General features: G+C 32.6%; 1 protein-coding gene and 1 long non-coding RNA gene across 4 annotated transcripts; one reads left to right on the top strand and one right to left on the bottom strand.

Annotated features, from left to right (window-relative positions):
• LOC132272619 (uncharacterized) lies at nucleotides 1-785 on the bottom strand. The gene is made up of 2 exons (XR_009470047.1): nucleotides 624-785; nucleotides 1-56 (listed from the first exon to the last, which is right to left on the bottom strand). It is a non-coding gene; the product is annotated as an uncharacterized LOC132272619 (long non-coding RNA).
• Nucleotides 786-5522: 4737 nt separating this feature from the next.
• On the top strand, nucleotides 5523-12584 carry LOC132268691 (copper-transporting ATPase RAN1). 3 transcript variants are annotated; one of them, XM_059769499.1, is made up of 10 exons: nucleotides 6097-6162; nucleotides 6505-6729; nucleotides 7404-8018; nucleotides 8340-8769; nucleotides 8998-9323; nucleotides 10193-10251; nucleotides 10363-10705; nucleotides 11092-11301; nucleotides 11412-11669; nucleotides 11779-12584. In XM_059769499.1, the coding sequence occupies exons 3-10, from the start codon at nucleotides 7524-7526 to the stop codon at nucleotides 12253-12255; spliced, it is 2598 nt and encodes an 865-aa protein (XP_059625482.1). In that variant the 5' UTR covers nucleotides 6097-6162; nucleotides 6505-6729; nucleotides 7404-7523; the 3' UTR covers nucleotides 12256-12584. The 3 variants fall into 3 exon arrangements, with proteins under 3 accessions (XP_059625479.1, XP_059625482.1, XP_059625487.1); XM_059769504.1 differs by having other exon boundaries at nucleotides 6098-6162; nucleotides 6676-6729; XM_059769496.1 differs by lacking the exon at nucleotides 6505-6729 and having other exon boundaries at nucleotides 5523-6162.
• The last annotated feature ends 239 nt before the right edge of the window (nucleotides 12585-12823 follow it).

The following is a 12823-nucleotide window of genomic DNA, read 5'->3' on the forward strand; positions in this document are numbered from 1 at the left end:
TGGAATAATCCAATTTTCAACCTCAATAATTGTCTAATACATTAGATCAAGAAAACCTGATACATAAAAATGGAATAATCAATTAACTCAATAATTGTCCGATACATTACATCAATTACAGTATCAAAGGAAGAAAACCTGATACAAAAAAATCAAGCCAACAATTCATCATGCCAAAAAGTATGCTTGTAGATGTGATGCAGGAATTTTTACCAAAACTTCAACCTTCTAAGTCAAAAATCAAGCCAGCTTCTTTAAAAATTTCAGTAAAGAATCACATCACTTGTTGAATTAACCATCAAATTATAAATATATATCTATGAAAAAATAATCACCACACAATCCTAATTAACAACAAATCAGGATTGCTTAACAGAAAAAAAAAAAAAAAAAACATATTAGGAAACATACTGCATAGTTTAATAGAACCCGAGTTAATAGTATCTCTCATGAGTTTATAGAAGCATTAAGTGACTAGAGAAAATAAAAGAGGAGAGAATGGAGATCCCAACCCTAATTAAAACTCTGCATGTAGTCTGAATCTGGGCCAATCATCAATTCCCCCAATCTAAATCTAAAAGATAAAGTTTCAAATAAAAGAATAGAAAGAAATGCTATCTTACCTGAAATCACCGGAAAAAATGGTGGATGATGATGAACAAGCAAAATGGTTTTCGCCTTGCTTCGTTTTCTTGACTTGGCATGTGCTTCTCTTCGTTTGTTTGAGGGAGCTCTCTCTAGCCGTATCGAAGAGGCAGAAGAATGTTTTTTAATCCGTGCGAAAAAGAAGGTGAAGATTCCCAACCCTAATTATTGAAAAGGACAAAAAAGGGTAATGTTGAAAATAAATAATAAAAAAAATTTGAATTGATTTGGAAATAAGTACCAAAAGTATGACTTGTTTGTCCACAAAAATTATTTTAGGACTTGATTGTCTTTAGGCTTCAAAAGTAGGACTAGGGTGAAATTTTTCTTTAAATATATTATTAATTTGGAAGTAATTCGATAAATTTTGTTAATTCAGGTGTTTTTAATTCTACTGGGTTCTATACATAATTTTAAAAGTAGGTAGAATTTTATAATTTTAAGTTTTAACCCTTATTTTAATTCAAAATTTACTTGAATATAATTACAATGAAATTTACCTCATATGAAAAATTCTAGATAATCATATCAGGTAAATTTCATTTTAATTATGTTGGAAATTAGAAATATAATTTTTTTTTTATTTTTATTTGTGGGAAAGTATGAAACGATATTTCAAGCATAGTTTCCGTTTTTTCGACCCAAAATCTAGCTAATCGTGCATGCTTTTTTCCACCATACATGATGCAGATAGAAGGTTTCTTCGATTAGTAGTGGGAGACATGGTGGGAAAGTAGTTGGCAAGCTAGTTGGTTTTGTTATCAGTATCATCAACTCCAGATGAGGTGTCATACCCTATAAACAATTGAATAGAAGCAATTTACAAGTTTTTTTTTTTTCCTTCGATGAAGGTAAAATGAGACTATTTAGTTTAGTTTTCTAGAATAATTTTTTAATTTTCATTTTGTACAAAAAAATTGTTTAATTGTCAAGTTTCAAATTAAAATAAAGGTTAAAATCATAAAATCCTGCTAACTTTCAATTTTTTTTATCATAACATTTAGATTTGTTTCTAAAAACCACAACATTATTACAAAGTTATCACATTGCCCCAATTTTATTAGTTTGGGGCGTTAAAGTACTCACTTGTATTAGCAAAATATTTTTAGTGACAAAATTACCCCTACAAAAACATTTGTCAACCATGTGTTGTTACAATTTTTTTTGTTATTCTAAAAATGCCCCTAAGCATGTTAAATAATAAAAGCCACCGTTTACTCATCCACTGAAAATATGATTGAATTTTAATGTTTGAATTAAAATTTTAAATAATTTATAACTGAAGGCATTAAAAGAATATTTTTAAAAATATTTATTTAAAAAATTTACCATCAAATTATGCATTTCCTTTTTAAACACAGATGAAGCCTTTCATTTTATTTATTTTTTAGAGATACAATAAATCTAACATTGGAAATCTTCTTTCAATTGAGTTTTGAACCAATCGCTTTTTTATTTATACCATTTTTCAAAATAAGAATTAAACTTTTGTAATTAGAATTTTATTCAAAATTTAGTGGTTATCCAAATTCTATTAGTTTGCCATTTAAATATATTTGAAAAAAATTATTAGCTATCCTAATTGTTGTCAATTTTTAAATTGTGTAGTAATTAGTCAATTTTTTTGAAGTATGAAAATGATTCAATTTTTCAAGAATATAAAATAAATAATGATATTTTAATGACTTATTTAATTTTTTGTTTACGGAAATTATGAATTCTACAAAAGATTTTTTTATTTAACATGAACAAAATTATAATATTTGCCTGAGGGTAATTTTGTAATTTGAAAATTTTCAAATTTTTTTTTATTTAAATAAAGTGGTATATCGAGTAATTTAGTCATTTAACAAGCCCTTAACGATTCCTCGACAGAATTGGGGCAATATAATAACTTTGTAATAGTATTAGAATTTTTACTTTTATAATAAAAAATGAAAAATAGAGGAGGTTTTATGATTTTAACTCTTAAAATAATAAAAACTAGTTTGACTATATACCAAATAAGTTTTTCTATTTTGATAATGGAGTTTTTTAAAAATAAAAATAAAAAATCATTGTTCCTGAAAACTGTTGTTAAAAAACTAAAGACTTTCCTTTTAAGTTTTAATGTTCATTGTCTCACCTTTGGATTAACGCATGCTAAATCCACATACACTCTTGGTCATCAGCTTAAGCCAAAAAAAAAAAAAAAGATATTGCGACTTGTTGGAGACGATGCCACGTGGCATCCAACAAATGGATATTGCTTGACACTGGTGGTAGGATGGTTCAACAACCGTTCATTTCTTATTGGGTCATATGTAACTAACACATATATACTATAATATACACACACATACATATATATATATATATATATATATGTATATGGTGTTTGACGTTGCACCAACTACATATACATATGGTCTTAATTTGGTCACCTAACATGCCACTTTTACAAGGAAACATATTATATGTATATATATTCCCTTGATTTGGACGTGGATCCCTCCTAATTCAATGTCCAGATTAATCGAAATAAAAATAGTCCAGATTAACCTTTCAGCATGAGATGAAAACGAGAGCAACTATATATGATCTTTCTTTCATACCCTAGCAGCCCTTAAAAGGACTACTTATACGATCATCTCACCAACCAAATTCATTTGATAGAAAATTACTAAACTACCCTTGACAATTCAAAAGCATCAAGTACAACAGGTTGATTTTAGGCCATTGATATATCCCATTGTTAGATCAGTACTGTTATATATTAAAAGAGTTATATGTATATATATATATAGAGAGAGAGACACACACACACACACACAAACCCCCTTCAAGTGCAACGAATTAATTATATTGTTTTCATGTTTGGGCGTTTTAATTATCTAATAGCCTAGAATTTTTATAAATGCTCTAAGCCATTTTTAGAAAGAAAAAAAAATTCAAAAAAAATTAATTATGAAATATTTTGTCAAGCACTATTTGAGTCTCGCCTGTAGGATATGTTTGGGTTCAAGGATAATGAAATGCAAATATATATATATATATATATATATATATATATATAGATGCATGGTGTTATAATTATTGGAATTTCTTTTTAACTTTCTAGTCCTGAATCCTGATTAACTAGTGGAAATGAAGTCATCTTTCCAACAAGATTTGTTTGGTCCCACTCCACTCCAATCCAATCCACTCCTCCATGAAGTAATTTCCTTTACTTTATATTATCAAAATTTGAAATCAATACTCTTGTAGATATTCTGAATTTACTCTTTAAGTTCTATTTGAAACTGATTTAATTTTTGTGTTTTTGTTTTAATTTGAAATAAAATAAGTATTTTATTATAAAGTATTTTAAATAGTAATTAGAAGTATGTTTAGTAAAGTCTATGTGTTATAAGATTTTTAGAAACAAAAATATAAAAATATATATTCTGTAAAAAAGTATGACAAATTTGAAAAATATAATGGTTAGTAAAAATTGTCATTTAAGATTTTTTTTTTTTTTTTTAAATTCTGTTCATTGCTATAGTGTTGAAACGTTTTTTGTTTTCAAAATTTTGGCCACTATTCTATGCATAGACAAATACTTTAATAAAAATATATATAATGCTATGCAACAGTGCATTTTTGAAAAGAAATAAGAATAAGGAAAATAAAAGTAAGTTACCCATAGAGTAAAGAGAGCGAGAGAGAGCAGCAGTGATATTTTATCGTCTTTTAAATTGGAAGGCGTACGATTGAAGTTCTCATAAGACAAACAAAGAGGGGTGTGAGTATTTCTTGCCTAGGTAAAATAGGGAAAAAAAAGAAGAGTAATGCTTCTAAGCTCATAGAAGAGTAATGAGCTTATCATGTTTATTTGATTTTTTATTAGGTTGGATGATGTATTAAATAATTTATTTGACTTTTCATATCTTTCATAAAAACTGAATTTATGGCTCTTCTCGTAACATGATCCTCTTAAGAGCATTATTTAAGGGGAAAAAAAAAAATTATTAACTTTACATCAAGACAGAAGTAGTAGAAAAAGTAGGTTCAAGTGTATAATGCTTTGTTTGGAACTCCAAAATTGGACGAAAGATTGAAGGAAAAAGAGAAAAACTGTTCTATAAATATAAAATATTATTTTTATTTCTCAATTATGTACCAAATTATTTTGTTAGACCCCTTATTAATTTAAAATTAATATTTACTTTTTTATTAGTTTATATAATGAAAGTATGTTGGTAAAAAAAATATAAAATCTTTTACTTCACTTCATCTATTCTTACCTGCCAAAAAAAGTATCAAGGAATTTCGCTCAATCTAAGTCTGTTTATGAACCAATCAAATTCAATTATTCGTCACCTATTGAGGTTAGTGGAGTTGGCTTCCAACAATTATAGGATCAATGCCATTGATTTGCAGTTACTTTTTTTCTTTCCTCGTACAAAGCAAAGCATAAGTAATTGACTTAAGTCTTAGAAAAAAATTTGTTAAGTTGAATAACTTATATTTATAAGTAAATAAAAGAAATAACATCTATTTGTCATTTATTCTATACAAAAATTAATAACAAAAATATATGTATAATTGAATTTGAATTGGCCAAACCATTCGGTAAAATTTAGGAACATGGGAAAAGATTGCATTTTATGTATTAGTTCTAGTAATTTGATTGAGTTTTAAATTTGATTAAAATTAAATGAAAATGAAAATTCTAATGATATTTGGTTATTAAAAGTATAACAATATAAAAAATTATTATTCCAAATTCAAACATAATTTTTCAGATTGGTTTTCTACATTACTGCATATGCATTAGACTTCTGGTATCTGTGTGGTATGGAGAGGGTGAAATATGTAATGGTGTGTTTAGCTTGGCATGTGAAGAAATTGTTTCTAAATCACATCAGAACAATTTCAGGTGTGGTGGATTAGTTAAGTTAGCTGGTTTGGTTGTGTTGCAGTACAAAAAGAAGAGGAAGTACAAAGGACAAAATTGACAATTAAAAAAAAAAAAAAAACTATTATATCTCTGTACCAGATCTTCTACTTTATAGCTTACAAAAAAGATTGCTGCCTCCACCACGTCCCTCGCAAGGAAGGAAAGCACTCTCTCTCACTCGCTCTCTGTTTTTCTCTCTTGAAAAAAACAACTCACTCTCTTTCTCTACCTGCTTTACCTTGTCCCTCTCTCTCTACATTATTCCTCCTCTGCTCTGGTCTGCTGTCTCCTTGGTTCCTTCAATGGCGCCGAGTTCCAGAGACCTCCAGCTCACCACCGCCGGCCCAAAACAGCCTGATATTGACCGCGAAGACGTACGGCTTCTGGATTCGTATGAAAAGGAAAATTCAAATAAATTGGTGGCTTCAGAGGAAGAAGGTATGAAAAGAATTCAAGTGAGAGTGACAGGGATGACATGTGCGGCTTGTTCCAATTCGGTCGAAGGAGCTCTCATCACCCTCAATGGGGTCTTCCGAGCTTCAGTCGCTTTGCTTCAGAACAAGGCCCAAGTCGTTTTTGATCCCAATTTGCTCAATGTTAGTTTTTTTTCCTTTACTATGTTCATCTCATTCATTCTCCTAATTATACATTTTAACTAGCTTTAGATGATACTTGGATCGTGGGTCAATGATTCAGAACTAGACATCATCATCTTTTTCTTTTCTCGACTTTATGATACTTAACTTTTTCTTTCTGTATTTCTAATTATTCATATGGGTCGTGATGTTGGCTTTATTGGATCTCGATTCATGAAGAGCTATTGTTTATTTATTTATTTATTATTATTATTATTTTGGGGGGTTTTTGGACTTTATGACACTAAGTTGCTTATGTGTGATTGCTGAAATTTTTATTATGTGTTCTTGTTCATTTGTTAGTTGGGAAGTTTTTGGATCATCATTGATTAAAACTTGGCTTCATTTGGAGGGTTATAGTGGCACTAGTGGTCCCAACCTTTAGATAAGAGACTTACTTAATGGTGAATGATGGCCGATGTAAAACTTATGGACCTTCCTTCTGAACATGAATCCTCTGCAATTTAATGTCAGGCATTCCTAGTGGGCTTGCTTTAAGAGACGATACAGCTCCAGATAAGCTGAAAGGTATTTCAGAGATCGTATTTTAATTCGTTTGCAACATGTGCTTTTCTGCACTTAAATCAATTACTCGGTTCATTAGTTGAACTAACTTGTTTCAAGCAGAAGTTAACAATTATACCTTTCTTGTTGGATATTTCTAATTCGTCTTCTCTTTGCTGTTGTGAACTATATAGAAACTCCGGTTAGATGTTTTCTGTCAAATTCACGACTCTAGAAGTGTGGATATATTGGTTCTAGCATTTTTGCTTTGGCTTTTAGTATCTTCAGTCTTGTATAGAGTGTCTAGCAAGGTTTTTAAAAATCACGAATTGTTGTTCTTTATACACTGTCTGGTTGCTACATTTCAAAAGTGTTATGTTTATCTTATTGTTAGTATGGACTTGCTTTTAATGCCACTTACCAACTAATTTAGCTTCTTTGGATGGCCCTAGCATCTTTTAAGTTTCTTGGTTTTAGCATAGTTTTCACTTTGGCTTTCAATTATCATATTATCTATCTTGTATATTCAGATTCTCAAAATCTGTAATTTGTTTATGTGCTATTGTTAGGCCAATACTTTCTGGATATGCTATCTTGTCCTTCTTTGGATGGACTTGCTTTCAATGCTGCATACCAACTAACTAACATGACTAAGAGGTTTTAGTCCAAGCAAATGTAGTGATTATTTATTGTTTCAGGGAGAAGACATCAAGAATGCAATAGAAGATGCTGGGTTTGAGGCAGAAATTTTACCAGAACCTAGTGCATCTCAAACAAAGCCACAGGGAACCCTGTTGGGACAGTTCACAATAGGAGGTATGACATGTGCAGCTTGTGTGAATTCTGTTGAAGGTATCTTAAGAGAGCTCCCTGGAGTTAAAAGGGCAGCAGTTGCCTTGGCTACTTCATTAGGGGAAGTCGAGTATGATCCTACTGTGATTAGTAAGGATGCTATAGTTAATGCAATTGAAGATGCTGGTTTTGAAGCTGCACTTGTACAGAGCAGTGAGCAGGATAAAATCATACTGGGGGTTGCTGGAATATCTAATGAAATGGATATACTGCTTTTGGAAAGCATACTTTGCAACTTGAAAGGAGTGAGACAATTTTGTTTTGGCAGGTCATCAGGAGAACTAGAAGTCCTCTTTGATCCCGAAGTTGTTGGTTCTAGATCCTTAGTTGATAATATTGAGGAAGGAAGCATTGGGAAGTTCAAATTACATGTTAAGAACCCTTACACGAGAATGGCTTCTAAAGACCTAGAAGAATCCTCAAATATGTTTCGGCTCTTTACTGCTAGTCTGATTCTCAGTGTGAGTAATTTTTTTTTTATTTCCTTTTTTTAATTCATATTTTCAACAAATTCGTTCTTCAGATCGGTTTTCTTTGGATGGATTATTTAGAAACCATTTACTGGATATTTCCTGTGAAATGCAAAATAAGTTTGAACAAATGCTTTGCTAATTTGTTTTTTTGGGAATATGTTTCTCATACAAAATACTCAAGGAATGACCCACCAAAGACCTTTCTCTTTTAAAAGGAGATAAACCCAGAGGTCTGACCTTCTACCGTGTAAAATTTATAATAACAAACGTTTTAAGATACTCATTACCAAGTCCTTACAATTGGTGCAGGTTCCCGTCTTCCTGATGAGAGTAGTCTGCCCTCACATACCTCTGTTGTATTCTTTGTTGCTCCGCCAAAGTGGGCTGTTCCGGATTGGTGATTGGTTGAATTGGGCATTGGTCACTATTGTTCAATTTGTTGTTGGGAAGCGTTTCTACATTGCAGCTGGCAGAGCACTAAGAAATGGTTCTACAAACATGGATGTGTTGGTTGCGTTGGGTACTTCAGCCTCTTATTTCTACTCCGTGTGCGCACTTCTATATGGTGCAGTGACTGGGTTTTGGTCCCCAACATACTTTGAAACAAGTGCTATGCTAATAACATTTGTGCTGTTGGGAAAGTATCTAGAAACACTTGCCAAGGGGAAAACTTCAGATGCTATAAAGAAGTTAGTGGAACTCGCGCCTGCGACTGCTTTGTTGCTTGAGAAAGACAAAGGTATGTTTGCCTGATTGTAATTTGAGGATAGTTTGTGAGGTGCATTAATTTTGGTAGTTTTAACCTATTTCCTAGCTGTTCTAAAGTTACAGTATGTCAATGAAGTTGAAGAATAAAAAAAAAAAATTAATTCTGGTAACTTTCTTGGTTCACTACTAGGCGAATTGATACTGAGAATGATATTTGGAACCTTGAAAATGAGTAGGTTTCATTTTGTTGATTTCCTAGATGGGAAGAGCACTGGAGAAAGGGAAATTGATGCTTTGCTGATTCAGCCTGGTGACATATTAAAAGTTCTTCCCGGTGCAAAGGTTCCTGTTGATGGCATGGTCGTGTGGGGTTCAAGCTATGTTAACGAGAGTATGGTTACTGGTGAATCTGCTCCCAATTTGAAGGAGGTCAATTCATCAGTTATAGGAGGTACAATGAATTTACATGGTTCTCTTCATATAAAAGCCACCAAAATAGGATCTAACACAGTTTTGAGCCAGATAATTTGTCTGGTTGAGACAGCACAGATGTCCAAAGCTCCTATTCAGAAGTTTGCTGATTTTGTAAGTAGTAATTGTGCAATTAAACTATGATGTACTAGTGGTCTATTTCATTTTATCAGTTACTTGGCATGCTCCTGGAAGCAATATTGCATAATTACTGCTCTTAAGAAAAATGTAAAACCTATTCTTCCTAACTAACAGTATACCACCAAAGGCTGTAGCCCAGTGGTACTTACTCACCTTTCAAAGTATAAAGTCGATGGTTCAAGTTCCCATGAGTTTTGTGCCAGGAAAAAAAAAAATGAAAAGAAAAACTAACCAAACAATATGTTGAGTAGACAATGTGGTGTTGCCTTTGTTTTTAACCTATAAAATGCAATAATGTGATTGCTTTGTTTCCTATCTGTATTGTTCTGAGCACATATATCTTATATCTTGCCATGTTGGCATATCCTTTTATTCTGATATGATGAACTTGAATTTGAAATTTTGAATGTATTAAAATATTTCAATTTTATCAGATTTCCGGCAAGGTTGTCTCCTTGCAAAGGCCTTTTAAATCATGTTATGGAATTATATTAAATCTAAAGAAACCTTTTCATTTTTATTAGAATTGATTCTTAGTGAAAGAGAGCTAGTGGTACAGGCAGGGATAACTTCCTAAGAGAAAAGGTACCATAAAAGCAACTGGTCTAGAACAAGAACTTATAGAAGGCATTGAATTGAATTCCATAAGTTTTATCATCAAACTTATTATTTTGCCAACAACTATGCGGCACGTTAAAACTTTGTGCTTCTTCCATTTTTAATGGATTCTATATTTTTCCATTTTATTGTTTTAAGATTTAGAATATTTTATTGCTCTGGTAATATACATGAGTTCTGAATTCAAATGGCATCCTTACCCTAGGTTTGTTTTTATTTTACAGGTCGCAAGCATATTTGTCCCTACAGTTGTTGCCATGTCATTGCTGACGCTGTTGGGATGGTAAGTTTACAACTTAATTTGGCATGGTCATATGGCTAGTAAATTAATGATCTAAATTGAATGTTAATATATTCCACATTTTCATATTTATATTATGTTGGCTGTTTTTAGGTACATTGGTGGAGCTCTCGGAGCTTACCCAGAGCAATGGTTACCCAAAAATGGCAATTATTTTGTTTTTGCCCTCATGTTTTCAATATCAGTTGTGGTGATTGCATGTCCTTGTGCACTTGGCTTGGCCACCCCAACTGCTGTCATGGTTGCAACAGGGGTTGGAGCTATTAATGGTGTGCTAATAAAAGGAGGAGATGCATTAGAGAGGGCTCAGAAGATTAAATATGTAGTGTTTGATAAAACAGGCACCCTAACCCAAGGAAAAGCCAGAGTTACAACTGTAAGAGTTTTAACAGAAATGGATCGAGGAGAATTCCTTACATTGGTAGCTTCGGCAGAGGTAACATCTTTTTCAAGAATATTCAAATTCCGTTTGGCTCCTGTGAAGCATTTCCAGTTTTTTTATTTTTTTATTTTATTACAGTGCTCCATAAAAGCTATAAACACCTCGATGATTTTACTACAAAAGAGGCATTTATTGAATTACCATTCTTTTGGGAAATAGAACATGCCATCTGTACATTGTAGTACCAAGCTTTGGTTGAGAACTGAATGCCACGTTTGTTTTTCTTTTTCCTGTTCTTATGTTTTGTTTTGTTTGTTTATTTATTTTTATTTGATGCCCCGGGGGGAGGGGCTGGGGGAGTGCAGCAGCACTTATTCTATAATTAAGCAGTAAAACATTAATGAATAATTAATGATTCTGGCTGATTTTTTATGGTTCAGGCTAGCAGTGAACACCCTTTGGCGAAAGCTATAATGGAATATGCCCACCACTTTCACTTCTTTGACGAGTCTTCCGCTACCAAGGATGCCCAAAACTACAGAAAAGAGTTTAATATCTCTGAATTCCCTGGATGGCTTTTTGATGTCACTGAGTTCTCTGCTCTGCCTGGAAAAGGTGTCCGGTGCTTTATAAATGGAAAACAAATTTTGGTGAGATTTGTGATTTTTTAAAATTTATTTTTTAATATATGTCCCTTTTTGTTTGAAGCAATAGAAATTATGCTTCATTAGTTTTGAGTGGGTTAGTAATTGCATCACAGGTTGGTAACCGGAAGCTGCTGACTGAAAATGGTGTCACCATTCCAATCCATGCTGAAAATTTTGTTGTTGAATTGGAAGAAAGTGCACAAACTGGCATACTTGTTGCATATGATAATGCCCTCATTGGTGTTATGGGGGTAGCAGATTCACTAAAGAGAGAAGCAGCTGTAGTTGTAGAAGGCCTTAGGAAAATGGGCGTCAATCCTATCATGGTTACAGGGGATAATTGGAGGACTGCTCGAGCAGTTGCTAGGGAGGTCTGTATTTATTTTTCATTGCATCAATCCGTCGTCTGATAATTATTATTGGTTCATTGTGTTAGATTAGTTTACTTGCTTAAAATTTTGAACATGTGTTGGTGGGCAGGTTGGTATTGAAGATGTAAGGGCAGAGGTGATGCCGGCAGGAAAAGCAGAGGTAATCCGTTCATTTCAGAAAGATGGAAGTGTAGTGGCGATGGTGGGTGATGGTATCAATGATTCGCCTGCCTTGGCTGCTGCTGATGTTGGTATGGCAATTGGGGCAGGAACCGATATCGCGGTAGAGGCTGCTGATTATGTGTTGATGAGGAGTAATTTAGAAGATGTTATCACAGCCATTGATCTATCAAGAAAGACCTTCACTCGTATACGATGGAATTATGTGTTTGCCATGGCCTACAATGTGATTGCAATCCCTGTTGCTGCAGGGGTTTTCTTTCCTTGGATAAGGATTGAGTTACCGCCTTGGGCAGCTGGTGCATGCATGGCTCTGTCTTCTGTAACTGTTGTGTGCTCTTCTTTGCTTCTTAGGACATATAGAAAACCCAGACTTACCTCTCTACTGGAGATAACTGTAGATTAAAAAAAAACTGAGAGGATCATGACAGTAAAAAGGAAAAGGAAAAGAAAAATAAAATTAAAAAAAGAGGAAAAAAAATTATTTAACCAATTTCATGGAAAAGAAAATTGAAAGAGATAAAGTGAATGGGAATGGGGAGGAATTTATTTTATTTTATATTTTTCAACTTCATTCTTAAAATATATATAAATAATAGGCCCGGTTTTTTTGTTTACTTACATGCCCACTTACATGCCCACGTTTGATGTTAAATTTCACATGTAGCTTCTTGTGCCATTCATTCCTCTGTATTCTTTTTTGGTTTTACTAAAATGAAGAGAATCATTGGTCTCTATTTTAATTTTATATGAAATTGAACAATAGGAGGATTAAATGTCGAGCCTTTCTCAGCATAATCCAAATGCCGTATGCTACAGTGGACTGCAATGTTGGAACTTTGATAGCTAGAAATCCAAATACTACTACTATTAGTATTAAGATGTGTTGCCCAGCAAGAAGCATCGGTAATATTTAGGCAAAGTGTAAAAAATTTAAGTGAAAAATAACTGGAACTATTTGGAGTTATAAATAT

Source organism: Cornus florida, unplaced genomic scaffold (assembly GCF_030987335.1).
Source record: "Cornus florida cultivar Cherokee Brave unplaced genomic scaffold, ASM3098733v1 CherokeeBrave_3.0.0_Hap2_Chr01, whole genome shotgun sequence".
Lineage (NCBI taxonomy): Eukaryota > Viridiplantae > Streptophyta > Magnoliopsida > Cornales > Cornaceae > Cornus > Cornus florida.